Source organism: Aspergillus flavus, chromosome 4, assembly GCF_009017415.1.
Source record: "Aspergillus flavus chromosome 4, complete sequence".
Classification (NCBI taxonomy): domain Eukaryota; kingdom Fungi; phylum Ascomycota; class Eurotiomycetes; order Eurotiales; family Aspergillaceae; genus Aspergillus; species Aspergillus flavus.
This window is the reverse complement of record NC_092405.1, coordinates 2,949,786-2,961,888: the sequence shown is the minus strand read 5'-3', so window position 1 is coordinate 2,961,888 and position 12,103 is coordinate 2,949,786. Positions and strand designations below refer to the sequence as shown.

General features: G+C 49.4%; 7 protein-coding genes across 7 annotated transcripts; 5 read left to right on the top strand and 2 right to left on the bottom strand.

The window, feature by feature from the left end:
- Positions 1-280: 280 nt before the first annotated feature.
- F9C07_10744 (mitochondrial 54S ribosomal protein bL27m) lies at positions 281-1,105 on the bottom strand (the record flags this gene model as incomplete). Its single annotated transcript, XM_041285949.1, has 1 exon — positions 281-1,105. The coding sequence occupies one exon, from the start codon at positions 1,103-1,105 to the stop codon at positions 281-283; it is 825 nt and encodes a 274-aa protein (XP_041146437.1).
- A 161-nt stretch (positions 1,106-1,266) lies between these two features.
- On the top strand, positions 1,267-2,079 carry F9C07_2283676 (uncharacterized protein). The gene is made up of 2 exons (XM_041292114.2): positions 1,267-1,536; positions 1,608-2,079. Exons 1-2 carry the CDS (start codon positions 1,362-1,364, stop codon positions 1,799-1,801), a joined length of 369 nt encoding a protein of 122 aa, XP_041146436.1. The 5' UTR covers positions 1,267-1,361; the 3' UTR covers positions 1,802-2,079.
- A 226-nt stretch (positions 2,080-2,305) lies between these two features.
- On the top strand, positions 2,306-4,174 carry F9C07_10746 (phospholipid scramblase; the record flags this gene model as incomplete). The annotated part of the gene is made up of 3 exons (XM_041292113.2): positions 2,306-2,670; positions 2,737-2,908; positions 2,962-4,174. 3 exons carry the CDS (start codon positions 2,309-2,311, stop codon positions 4,033-4,035), a joined length of 1,608 nt encoding a protein of 535 aa, XP_041146435.1. The 3' UTR covers positions 4,036-4,174.
- A 403-nt stretch (positions 4,175-4,577) lies between these two features.
- F9C07_10747 (putative ubiquitin conjugating enzyme) lies at positions 4,578-5,165 on the top strand (the record flags this gene model as incomplete). Its single annotated transcript, XM_041292112.1, has 2 exons — positions 4,578-4,824; positions 4,912-5,165. The coding sequence occupies 2 exons, from the start codon at positions 4,578-4,580 to the stop codon at positions 5,163-5,165; spliced, it is 501 nt and encodes a 166-aa protein (XP_041146434.1).
- A 300-nt stretch (positions 5,166-5,465) lies between these two features.
- F9C07_2067765 (meiotic recombination protein spo11) lies at positions 5,466-6,999 on the bottom strand (the record flags this gene model as incomplete). The annotated part of the gene is made up of 7 exons (XM_071508727.1): positions 5,466-5,945; positions 5,996-6,067; positions 6,118-6,198; positions 6,260-6,346; positions 6,425-6,536; positions 6,581-6,647; positions 6,708-6,999. 7 exons carry the CDS (start codon positions 6,997-6,999, stop codon positions 5,466-5,468), a joined length of 1,191 nt encoding a protein of 396 aa, XP_071366530.1.
- Positions 7,000-7,277: 278 nt separating this feature from the next.
- Positions 7,278-9,682, top strand: F9C07_10749 (terpenoid cyclases/protein prenyltransferase alpha-alpha toroid; the record flags this gene model as incomplete). Its single annotated transcript, XM_041292110.1, has 4 exons — positions 7,278-7,481; positions 7,554-8,017; positions 8,094-9,539; positions 9,592-9,682. 4 exons carry the CDS (start codon positions 7,278-7,280, stop codon positions 9,680-9,682), a joined length of 2,205 nt encoding a protein of 734 aa, XP_041146432.1.
- Positions 9,683-10,047: 365 nt separating this feature from the next.
- F9C07_10750 (uncharacterized protein) lies at positions 10,048-11,546 on the top strand (the record flags this gene model as incomplete). The annotated part of the gene is made up of 2 exons (XM_041292109.1): positions 10,048-10,881; positions 10,956-11,546. 2 exons carry the CDS (start codon positions 10,048-10,050, stop codon positions 11,544-11,546), a joined length of 1,425 nt encoding a protein of 474 aa, XP_041146431.1.
- Positions 11,547-12,103: the final 557 nt, after the last annotated feature.

Here is a 12,103-nt window from a genome sequence, read left to right as displayed (position 1 = left end):
AATGCAGCTTTGTTGAGGACTTGATGTCATGGGCATTTATAATAGCAGTTATACCCCCAGTGTGTCTCCAGCACTTGTTTTGGATACGGTCTTAATGAATTTGAATCCAATTGCCTTACATATCTCAAGTATAAATCCTATACATAGTACGTTGAATAACAATTTAATGGATGTAAACATTTCTCTATAGTACAAAAGCACCTTTAAGCCCGATACCGTGCGACACCACTCCGGACATGCGGAGACATAAGATAATGGGCGGAAGCGTTGGCTATGATCATTAGCGGCCACCCTTGCCCTTCTTTGAAGCCTTCTTCTTGTTCTTGAGACTCTTCATTTGGGCGGCCCGTTCGGCCCTAGCCTGTCTCTTTCTCCATGCCAACCAACGGTTCTTGGGGTTGTAAGCCTTCGCTGTAATCCCGGCCTTCTCAGCTGCTCGACCGATCTGCCAGTTCGCCTCACGGTACATATAACCCGGACGCAGCTGAGAGCCTGACTCGGCGTTCACAGCCTCCACGCTAGACACCATAGTGCCATTGTCAATAGTAGCAACAAGATCCGACTGTCCAGCAATCGGCGTAGGGGCGTCATCGATGCGAGGGACGGCGACCCTGTTCAGTTTCCGTTTGGTCGGGGCATTCCGGGGCGTAGGCAACTTGCCGTCCTTCTCAAAGCAGACGCCGATATACTTCCGGTCAGGGTGCCGTTCGGGATCCAAATAGTATCTCACATATCCTGCCTCAGTGGCATAGATGGTATGATCCCTGCCTAGCGCGCAATTCTCGCCTGGAAACCATTTCGTTCCACGCTGACGGAAAATGATACAGCCTGGAACGACGTATTCACCGGTGGTACGTTTCGCACCGAGACGCTTTCCCGCGGGGTCACGGGAATGTCGATTCGCCGTACCCTGGGTGGCGTGGGAGGCATGACGGACTTGAGAGAAGGGGAGGAGGCGGTTCAAGAATGGTGTCGGTGCGGAGGTGTTGGTTCGTGAGAGTATTGATGGTGGTGGTGGTCGGGAGATTGGCTGTGATGAGCGGAGCGATGGCACAATTGCTCTCTCCAGCACCCGGAGGGGCGCCAGTAGTCTTTGTTGTAACATGCGGATTGGCAAGGGACGGGCAACTCCCCAATGTTCCTGAATGTTGGACGGAGTTGCTCGCGGTTCCGTATGGTGACTTTTTTCTCGGCGGCCAACCTGGGTCTTGGCAGGTCACGTGCGTTCGCGAGAGTTGGCTTCATTTGCAAACAAATTACACAAGTTACCCTTGAACAGTGATATGTTGCTTACATTGGGAAAGACCAAATATCTCTTCAGCTGATAACTTTGGAGGCACATATATTGGGCTCTACTTGCAATGCTGCATACCTGGATCCGGACCCTTGGAGCTTTGCTCCTCCTGGCCTCCGTGGCCCACGCTCAGTTCCAGTTCTTTGAGCATATGTTTGGCGGCGGACGTCAAGAACATCAACAGCAAGCGGCTCAAAATGAGCCCAGCGATAGTTCACGATATCAGAACATGTGGGAGTCAGGTACTTGATCATGACACCTTGCGCGCTCTTCCATACTGTCTAGTAATGGCTAACATGTTCCACGCTTACAGCTCAGTGTGACAAGTATTTATGTCCCGGTACTCTTGCTTGCGTTCATTTCCCTCATCATTGTCCATGCGCGCACCCCGACAACGAAGATAAGATCGAACTTAGTGAAGGAAGTGCTGTCTGCATCTCGAAGGGGGGATTCCAACCCGGCGAAGCGGCGCGCAAGATTGAGTTGGCTCGGAAGGGTGTCTTGTGATTCTTAACTTAGTATGCGATTGGACGAAATTTGTTTTTATATTTGACTTCTTGTGATATCAGTTTGAATTTATTTCGATGCAAGGCGCGAGGTGATTTCGTGTCTTTATACGATATAGATTGTATAGCATTTGTAAACTCTCACCGGTGCTTACAGTGAGGATGCGAACGCTAGGATTGACTAGTAAAGTTCTATGATGTTGTACTTCGGAGGCAGGCCCTTTTTTGATTCCGTAGAAATAATTCCGTTGTTCCTCTTAGATACCCGATCCCAAACCTGTAGAAGTATGTAAATAAATGAGAGTAGTAGGTACGTAGTCTTTCTGGTTGATTCTGCTTATCCTTATCTCCGCTTAACTCCATTGACAAGTTCGTCATAGTCTCCGCCTAACTGCTTCTTTCCAATATCTCAACAATATCCCGTCATCCGTTGCGGTGCGTTGCAGAGATAGTCGCGCTTTACTCCGAGTCAACTTACTCCATACTAGTTGCTATCTTTACCCCAGGCATGTGGAGTGCTAGACTCCAACTACAACCGGTGCGTGGGCTTAAAGCCCCCGGCCGAGCGCTGTCGAGTTCATTCACGAGGGGACGAATTAGCTCTCGTGGCCCCCGGAATTCGATACGAAGACCAGAGCCCATCAGAAGGGCCAATATACCCTCACAGCAACCGGACCAGCCGAGTTCAGCGGCAAATGATGCCAGTTCCCCAAACCCGAACTATGACCCCGCTCACAACACTCTGCTCTCCCCTGTCCATATACCAGAAGATCCCCGTGGAGTGTTAAAGGAAAACCACCCTGCAATGGGTATATTGGCAAATTCTGGCCTAGTTGTGCAGCGGCAACTGGAGCTCATGAATGTCATGATGTGAGTGTTCCGGCTTACGAAAGACGTCGCAAAACTATCGGCTAACTTGGCGCTTTTCTTTCGCAGTGGGTTTGAGCAAGCCAACAAGTATGTAATTATGGATGCGAATGGGCATCATATCGGGTATATGGCGGAGCAGGAGCGAGGAATGACCAACATGATGGCTCGACAATGGTTCCGAACCCATAGGAGTTTTGTGACGCATGTCTTTGACAGGCATGAGAATGAAGTGTTGCGCGTGAGCTTTGAAATTATCTTTTTCGCTTCTAGTGTTGCGCTGACGCTATCTAGTTTCATCGACCATTCTCGTGGATTAATTCCTGTATCCGGGTGTACGACCCTCTTGATGTTGCTAGAAATGCCTCCTCCTCTTCAACCTCTCTTCAAAATGTTCAGCCGGGCTCGCTTATCCAGGCTACAGGAGATTCTAATGCCCGTGTGTCCTCATTAGAGCTGGATGACATGCGCGTGATCGGAGAGGCCCAACAGCAGTGGGCACCATTACGGCGGAAATATAACCTATTCACCTACCATCACTCCCCGAGCCGCGCGACGGATATGGGCACCGTATCCCGACCGCTTTTGCAGTCCGGTCTTTCCGACGCCCAGCAGATGCAATTAACTCAAACGAAAAATGGCGGTCAAGCTATGGGCGAATTTAATCAATTCGCCTACGTTGATGAGCCTTTCTTGTCGTGGGACTTTTCCCTTCGCTCGGCCAATGATCAACTTATCGGATCCGTCAACCGTAACTTTGCGGGGTTTGCTCGCGAACTCTTTACAGACACTGGTGTCTATGCTCTACGAATGGACTCGGCTGCCTTTAGCCCTGAACAAGTACCTGCGCAAAACAATGCTGTTACCGGCATGACGCTCGACCAGCGTGCAGTCATGTTGGCTACTGCAGTTAGCATCGACTTCGACTATTTCAGTCGTCATAGTGGTACTGGTGGATTTGGTTTCATGCCTATCTGGATCCCCGGCGTTGGCGGAGAGGCTGCGGCTGGTGGAGCTGCAGCCGGCGAAGCTGGGGCTGTGGGTGAAGCGGCTGCAGGCACTCTCGGTCGGGCCGGTGCAGCTGGAGGAATAGCCGAAGGTGCAGCTGCAGGTGCTGCCGGGGCTGGAGCGATAGCCGGATATGATGCGATGTCTCGAGGCATGACGGGAGAGCATCAGTCGCAATCGGCTCCACTAGATCAACAAGCGCTCCCAAGAGACCAGCAGTCACCTACCTCCAGTCAAACAGGCCCTTATGGAGATGTTTGGGCCGATGAACCTCAAGATCCTTGGGCCCAGAGTCAAGAGGATCCATGGGCGGCAGACGATACCGACGCAGGAGACGGTGATGATTATGATTGGTTTTAATCCTGTTTTGCAAGGCGTTTACTCTGGAGCGGCGGTTTACAGGTTTATAGGAGTCAGTTGAGAGAAGCGTTGTTTGCGTGGTATAGAGATATACAATTGTATTATAGTTAGGACATGAACATCAATTTTTTTTTTCTTCATCTTGAAGCAGCAATGCCGATCAATACAAGCATAAATGCGGGCCGTACCCTCGGTGATAAGCAACGGCAATAACATGTGCGGCCTGGGGCATCAACCGTCATTTTCCCTTCTGTCCAGTGGCAACTTCTTTTTCCATCAACTTGCGCTGTGGCCGAACCGGAAGGGTTGTTGTCGCTTCATATTGCTAACGCGGTTTATCTGAATAGGAAAGGGGCAAAAAAACTTATAAATTATCTTCAGTCGATCGCCTTCACTTTAAGGACCGCACTTTATAACCCCACTCCATTGTCTCCTCAAAACTACCTCACTACAAACGACAAACAATTCATTGGTCTACGAGCTCGTGTTCTTTTACTTTTCTTTCATATTTACATCCTTGTAACAAGAGTTAGAGAGCAACAATGTCTACTGTCGCGCAAAAACGTCTTTTCCACGAGTACAAGAACCTATCCACCAATCCGCCAGATGGCATCACCGCCGGCCCCGTCACTGAAGATGACATGTTCCATTGGGAAGCCCTGATCGAGGGTCCACAAGGCACACCCTTTGAAGGCGGTGTTTTTGCTGCCGAGTTGAAGTTTCCGAAAGATTATCCGTTGAGTCCGCCGACGATGAAGTTTGTGGGTGGAGGGGTTTGGCATCCTAACGGTACTTTCCCATGTCTTTATCTATGATGGCCCTGGGTGGTTAAAAGGAGATTTGGAGCTTAACTAATTAAGTTTTGTCATCGGACAGTATATCCCAATGGAACCGTGTGTATCTCCATTCTTCATCCTCCCGGTGATGATCCGAACCACTATGAGCATGCGTCGGAGCGGTGGTCACCGATTCAGAGCGTTGAGAAGATTCTTATCTCGGTCATGAGTATGCTTGCGGAACCAAATGACGAGAGTCCTGCCAATGTTGAGGCGGCAAAGATGTGGAGAGAACGGAGGAGCGACTATGAGCGCAAGGTTCGCGATGAGGTACGGAAGGGTTTGGGGCTGTAGGAGTGTGCTCCTAATTGCTGACTGAGAATATGATGGAGAGGCATGGTACCTCTTTCATTGCACCGAGCTTAGGCTTTATAGCCATTGCTCGCTGGCGCGTGGCATAGCTTGGTATGGGATGCATGCGTCTGTCTTTGGTTGGTGGTGGGGCCATGGCGTTTATGGTACATTTTTACTGTTTAAGGCGCTTCTACTGGGGCCTTTCTTCGCTCTTTGCTTATCTTTGTGGGTCCTCTTCGGCAGAGCTGATAGAAAGTAAATAGCTTGCCTGAATTATACATATATACGGGTAATATCGTCCTAGTCTTCCGGTAGAGAGAAACCTGCCATCTTCTGATCAATCCATCCTTCTAGTCCTCCGTCCCAATCATAAAGTATCTCGATTTCAGCTTTCAGGTTCAGCATGAGCATTTGCTGCAGCTCTGCACGCCATTCCAGCTCAGGTCCTTCGGCTGCCCAGACAGGGTTGTTCGACAACATGGTCACGATCTTCGTTCTGTCCCTTACTGTCAATCTATTCAAAGCCCTGTCGTCGTTGCTCGGTGCTCCAGATACGACATCTGACGTTCGGAGGCCTAACCACCAGAGGCAAGGAATATTCAACCTTCCATTCTGGTTCGTATGTGCCATTGAGCCGTACTTGTATATTGACATGATAGCCATGCCGTCGGGATCGTTGTCAACTAAACCATAGAAGCGTAGGGCTTTGTCTGATCTACGGCTGTTCTCATATAATTTTCGTATGAAGGCTCTAGTTGAGAGGTCTGGGTAGCCTTTCCCCTAGTCCTTGTTGATTACTCATCCATTAATGCAGGTTAAGGAGGGCTTACAGTGATGAGAATCCCTTTTCCTGCGGCCGCTCTAGTATGATAATTACTTCTTGTGAGTCGGCGGTAGATGGCCTGTGTACTAGATGAGTCTCCGTAATGAGATCGTATGGCAAAGGCTGCACCTCTTTCTCGATGATTAAGACCCAGCTAGCATCTGAGATGTTTAGTTCCCTGTCATCTTGTGAACTTGGCACCAGACAGTCCTATCCGGATTAGTTGGGACCTTTTGACACGGGGAGCGGAGTATCCTTCAGATCTATATACCTTGGCAGGCAATTGAACATCCATTGTCTCCCCAGATTTGGTCAGAAGGCTACAATAGCCTGCCACAAGTCCTTTCGCAGCCGCTTCCTGTTGCATTACCCAAAGGCGTTAAACCAACAGGATCAATTCGATCAAGTACAGGCATCGTAAATGAATATTACATACAACATTCAGTGCGGATCTGTCGACTCCAATGGTGTAGGCCAGGTCATCAACGATTGTGTCAACAATTCTCTGTGTCCCAAAGCAGGCCGGATCGCTGTAATATATGTCTCTGCTTAGGCATCAGAAGTTGCAGAAATCTCGGTGCGGATCGCAGACCTTTTGGAAACTACTACACCTGTGCCAATAGCATCTGCAACGACGGCAAGAACTCGAAAGACAACGGCTATTGTTATAAGGATCAGTATATGGACCCGTGGTAGTGTCAATGAATCGATGTGTATACTAAATTTCCATGCCTCGAAGGTGTTTGCGCCGGGCCAGGAATAGGTGATATATGTGTCTGTTCCGCTGCTTTCAAGGGCTCTACTTGTGGGATTGATGAACAGTGACGCGTTCCTAGAACTTCGTTTGAGTGTTATGGCTGGTCGGCCATCTGGTTTGGATAGTTCGTCAAAGGCAGATGACAGAGTCTCGTTGATGTATCGCTTGACTTGGCGTAGGGGAGTCGACATATAGCTGTCCTGAGTAGTAGGATGATAGAAGACCAATCCCATATACTCTAAATGGTCCTCCATTAGATGCAAGGAATGATGGAATATGTTTTTTTACAGAAGAACTATACCCGTAAGATTATCGATCGCTGCCTCATGGTTCAGGCAACAGATGCTGCCCCTTGATGACTAAGCCGTCAATAGATCGACCAACCCCAGATCTATCATTCGGCGTTTCTTTCCCCATTCTCGTCCACTCCTTGCAATTGCTTGCTAGACGGGACTGATCTCTCGGTTTTTGGTGGCTTCCCTCGGGCGAGCCTATTCAAGCCAAAATACTGCTGGGCACACTCGTAGCCGACATGGCCGATCCTATCGCTCCGTGGAGAACCGCGGCACAGGGTCATTTGACCGCCGATGTTAATGGAGATCCCAAAACAGACTACTCAAGGTGGAGACTGCTAGACGATGATGGTCGTCAGACGTGGCATTACCTCGAATCCGATGAAGAGAATGCAAAATGGCCTCAAACGGTGGCTGACAAATACTTTTTGGGGCTCCCTACGGTATTATTTTCCAACCTTTGTTGTCGTCGCCTCGGGCGGTTTTGAGACTCGTGACACCTGACTTCTCTGCAGGGCCTTCCTAAACTGCCACCTGCGAAGACACCACTACAGTGTGCAGAGAATGGCCTGGAATTCTTCTCTAAATTGCAACTCCCCCCAGGCAATTGGGCCTGTGAGTATGGTGGGCCGATGTTTTTACTGCCAGGACTCCTTATCACCTACTATGTAACCAACACTCCAATTCCTCCGGAGTACGCTACTGAGATCAAGAGGTATCTTTTCGCTCGTCAGCACCCCGAGGATGGGGGCTGGGGTCTCCACATCGAGGCCCATAGCTCCGTGTTTGGTACCTGTATGAATTATGTTGCGCTGCGCTTAATAGGTGTCAGCGAAGACGACCATCGAATGATCAAGGCCCGTGGGCTCCTACATAGATTTGGTGGTGCCATTTATGGACCCCATTGGGCAAAATTTTGGCTTAGTATTCTTGGAGTCATGGATTGGGATTGCGTCAACCCCGTTCCTCCCGAAATCTGGTCCGCACTGCCCCTTTTCTTCCCTTCACCTCCAGTCGATGATTGATTTGGTTCGAATACTGATATTTTACTCTAGGATTCTCCCCGACTGGGTCCCATTTGCCCCATGGCGGTGGTGGATTCATATTCGTCAGGTCTTTTTGCCCATGTCTTACTTGTGGTCTAAGAAATTCACTCATCCACTGGATCCGCTAACCAAGCAGCTTCGGAGCGAGCTGTATACCGAGCCGTATGACTCTATCGACTTCGCAAAGCACCGTAATTCTATTCACAAGGCTGACAATTACTATCCGAAGACGTGGCTATTGAATACGATCAACTCAGTTTTAGTCAATGTCTGGAATCCCTACCTGCGGCTCCCCGCACTCGTGCGCCGTGCTGAAGAATGGACCTGGGAGTTGATCCGCATGGAAGACGAAAATACTGACTACGCAGGCCTTGGTCCTGTGAGCAACCCAATGAACATGGTTGCTTGTTACCTCCACGACGGACCTGATAGTTACTCGGTCCGTCGACATCGAGAGCGTCTGAATGATTATATGTGGGTAAAGAATGAGGGGATGTTGATGAACGGCACCAATGGTGTTCAGGTGTGGGATACATCCTTCATCACGCAGGCCATTGTCGTTGCAGGCTTTGCGGATGATCCTAAATGGCGACCTATGCTCACAAAAGCCCTGGAATTCCTTGATAATCACCAACTGCGGGAGAATGTACCAGATCAGGAGAAGTGCTACCGTCAGCACCGAAAGGGCGCATGGCCCTTCAGCAACAAAACTCAGGGCTATACAGTTAGCGACTGCACAGCCGAGGGCTTACGTTCAAGCATTCAGCTTCAAGAGATGCACAACTATCCTAAACTGATATCCACACAGCGCTTAAAAGATAGTGTTGACTGCTTGCTGCTCATGCAAAATCCTTCTGGCGGTTTTACAGAGTATGAGACCACCCGTGCGTCGCCCAAGGTGGAGTGGTTGAATGCCGCCGAGGTTTTCGGCGGGATTATGATTGGTTACGACTATCCTGAATGCACCACTGCCTCCGTCACTGCGCTGTCTTTGTTCAGCAAGTTCTATCCCGATTACCGATCCGACGAGATCAGGGCGGCGAAAGAAAAAGCTGTCAAATACATCAAACGTGTGCAGAGGTCAGATGGAAGCTGGTATGGATCTTGGGGCATCTGCTTCACCTACGCTGCTATGTTTGCCTTGGAAAGTCTCGCGAGCATCGGAGAGACCTATGAAAACAGCGACTATTCCCGTCGGGGTTGCGAGTTTCTCATTTCTAAGCAGAAGGAAGATGGAGGTTGGGGTGAATCCTACCTCAGCAGCGAGCGACACGTTTACACCCAACATGAGCAATCCCAAGTGTGTCAGACTGCTTGGGCATGCCTTGCCCTGATGGAGGCAGGCTACCCGGACAAGGAGCCTCTTCGCAAGGCCATGAAACTCATGATGTCTCGTCAGCAACCCAATGGGGAGTGGCTGCAGGAAGCAATCGAAGGTGTTTTCAACCAATCATGGTGGGTACTCTCCATGTATATCATAAAACTGTTGACGCTGACAGGAGATTAGTATGATTTCATACCCTAACTATAAGTTCTATTGGCCGATTCGCGCTTTGGGACTCTACAGCAGGAAGTTTGGCAATGAGGAGCTCCTGTAAAGGGGTTGAACCCGCCATATGGGGAGAAACAACGTGGTCAATGTTTGATTACATGTACAAATAGCTCTTAATCTTCGGTTGTAATGAAAGATAATGAACGTTGGACTCATGTGACTACATGTCTTGTATTAAATCTGCTGACATAAGCCTCCCCCGCAGTCTCCAAAAAGTAGAGAGAAAGAAACCGAAAGAAAGATGATGGAAACATCCATTGAACCATCTCTTCAAATCTGACTAGAAATTAATCTTTGTTCTTCTCTGCTATAACTTCTGACCTCCTTTTTCTGCCTCGAGCCCACGCGCCTTAGTGTTAAGCTTACCCTACATACATTAAGCTGCGGAGCTCATAGCTCCCACAAGCTAATATGAATTCCGCAACACAGGGCGACAAGGCCCTCGCGAACTCTGACTTCCCTGGTGCTATCCGTTACTTTACACAGGCACTGGTCGAACTACCCCGCGCACCACCATACTACCTCAAACGATCGACCGCCTACTCTCGAGTCAAACCGGCAGATGGAGGCCCCCATTCCCAAGCAGCGCTGCGAGATGCGGAGATTGCTCTAACCCTTGCACGGGAACGTGGAAAGAGGGAGTTGATCTTAGCTGCTCAGATGAGGCGTGGTGTCGCATTATACCAGCTGGAAAGATATGGTGATGCGGGCTTTGTTTTCGAGATCATCCGGGGGAAGACCGGGGCGGGGAATGCGGACAAATCAGAGAGGATGAAGGATGCTATGGGTATGGCTGGTGGCGCTCAACTCACATCGAAGAATGGGTATGAGCAGGAGCTGCCTATCTGGATACTCAAGGTCAAAGGTAAGCTTAATAAGTTGCCTGGGGGTGATAATAAGGCTGCTGTTACGATTGCGGAATACCCGAGTGGTGTCCAAGTTCCTACCGAGAAGGAGCTTAAGAATCAGTTGGATACTCTCAAATCCGGAAAATTTGGGGATAGAAGCGTCCAGAGTGAGCCTGCCGCGGTCAACGAGACGGTCACAGGAGAAGCTTCGACATCCAAGGCGTCGAATGGCCAAAGTGGTGCTGCTGGAAGCACTCCTCCTGCAGCTCCTTCCACTGTCCCTCCATCTGATAAGGTTCGGCATGAGTGGTATCAATCTAATGAGAGTGTTGTTGTGACTCTCTACGTCAAAGGGGTACTCAAAGATAAAGTGGGCGTGGAACTAAAGGATGAATCGGTAGGGTCATTTACAGACGTTCCTTTCCTTCCACGGATATCAATCAATAATATACTGACCATGCCTACCTACAGGTATCTATCCAATTCCCCCTCCCATCTGGCGCTGAATTTGATTTCACCCTTGATCCTTTGTTCGCGTCCGTCGATCCATCCTCTTCCAAGGTCTCTGTTATGTCTACCAAGATTGAGCTTGTCTTAAAGAAACGTGCTCCTGGCCAGAAATGGAATGCGCTGGAAGCCTCCGTAGTCGACATCAAGATTTCTGGTCGTCAGGCTGTCCCGGACCCAACCCCTGCCGGTAGATCTGCTCCAGCATACCCATCTTCATCCCGCAATGGACCCAAAGATTGGGATAAGTTGGCGTCGTCGCTCACAGCCAAGAAATCCAAGCCCAAAGACAAAGGCAAGGCCAAGGACGGCAAACCAAAGGACCCAAAAGCGGACGATGCTGGAGATGAATCGGACGGCACTGACTCGGTTGACTCCGACTATGGCGGTGGCGACGCCGTCGATGCGTTCTTTAAGAAACTCTACGCCAATGCGGACGAAAATACCCGTCGAGCCATGAATAAAAGTTATCTTGAAAGTCAGGGCACCTCGCTAAGCACCAATTGGTCGGAAGTGAGCAAAGGAAAGGTGGAGCCTCGTCCACCAAGCGACTGATCGTAATACTATTGCATTTGATTCGGAGTTCAGCTGGGTCTCCCCGTATTTCAGGGTCAACCGACGATGAAAGGCACTAACAGCGTTGTAGCCATTGTCGCTTCTATCGTTCTCCTTCTTCTTCTCCTTTTTTTTTTTTTTTCTTTTGTCTTTTTTGGTTGGATCAGCGTTTAATTTCTTGTATGAGAATATGCCGCAGAGATGACCCCGGATACGTAACGATCTGGTTGGATATTCTCTTTCATTCTATGTTTTGAGGAGGTAAAGTATCTGTATACACGAAGTTAAAAAGAAAACCCCAAACGCCGCCCGCAACGAGAGAAACCATAGCCCGATGCGCAAGACTAAGAAAGGAGAGTAGTTGCCTTTTTTTACCCTGACCCCTGTCCGTAACGCCACCCTTGATTTTCAGCCGAAGGCAGATTAGGACATACAAAAGCAAGGATGAGAGAAGAAGAAAAGAAGACCCGAGGTATAACGGGTACTTGTGGGAGTGAACGATATCATCCCCTCAAAGTTTCCTCGCTAGTTCCTTCGGTCTCGCCGTACCCATTATC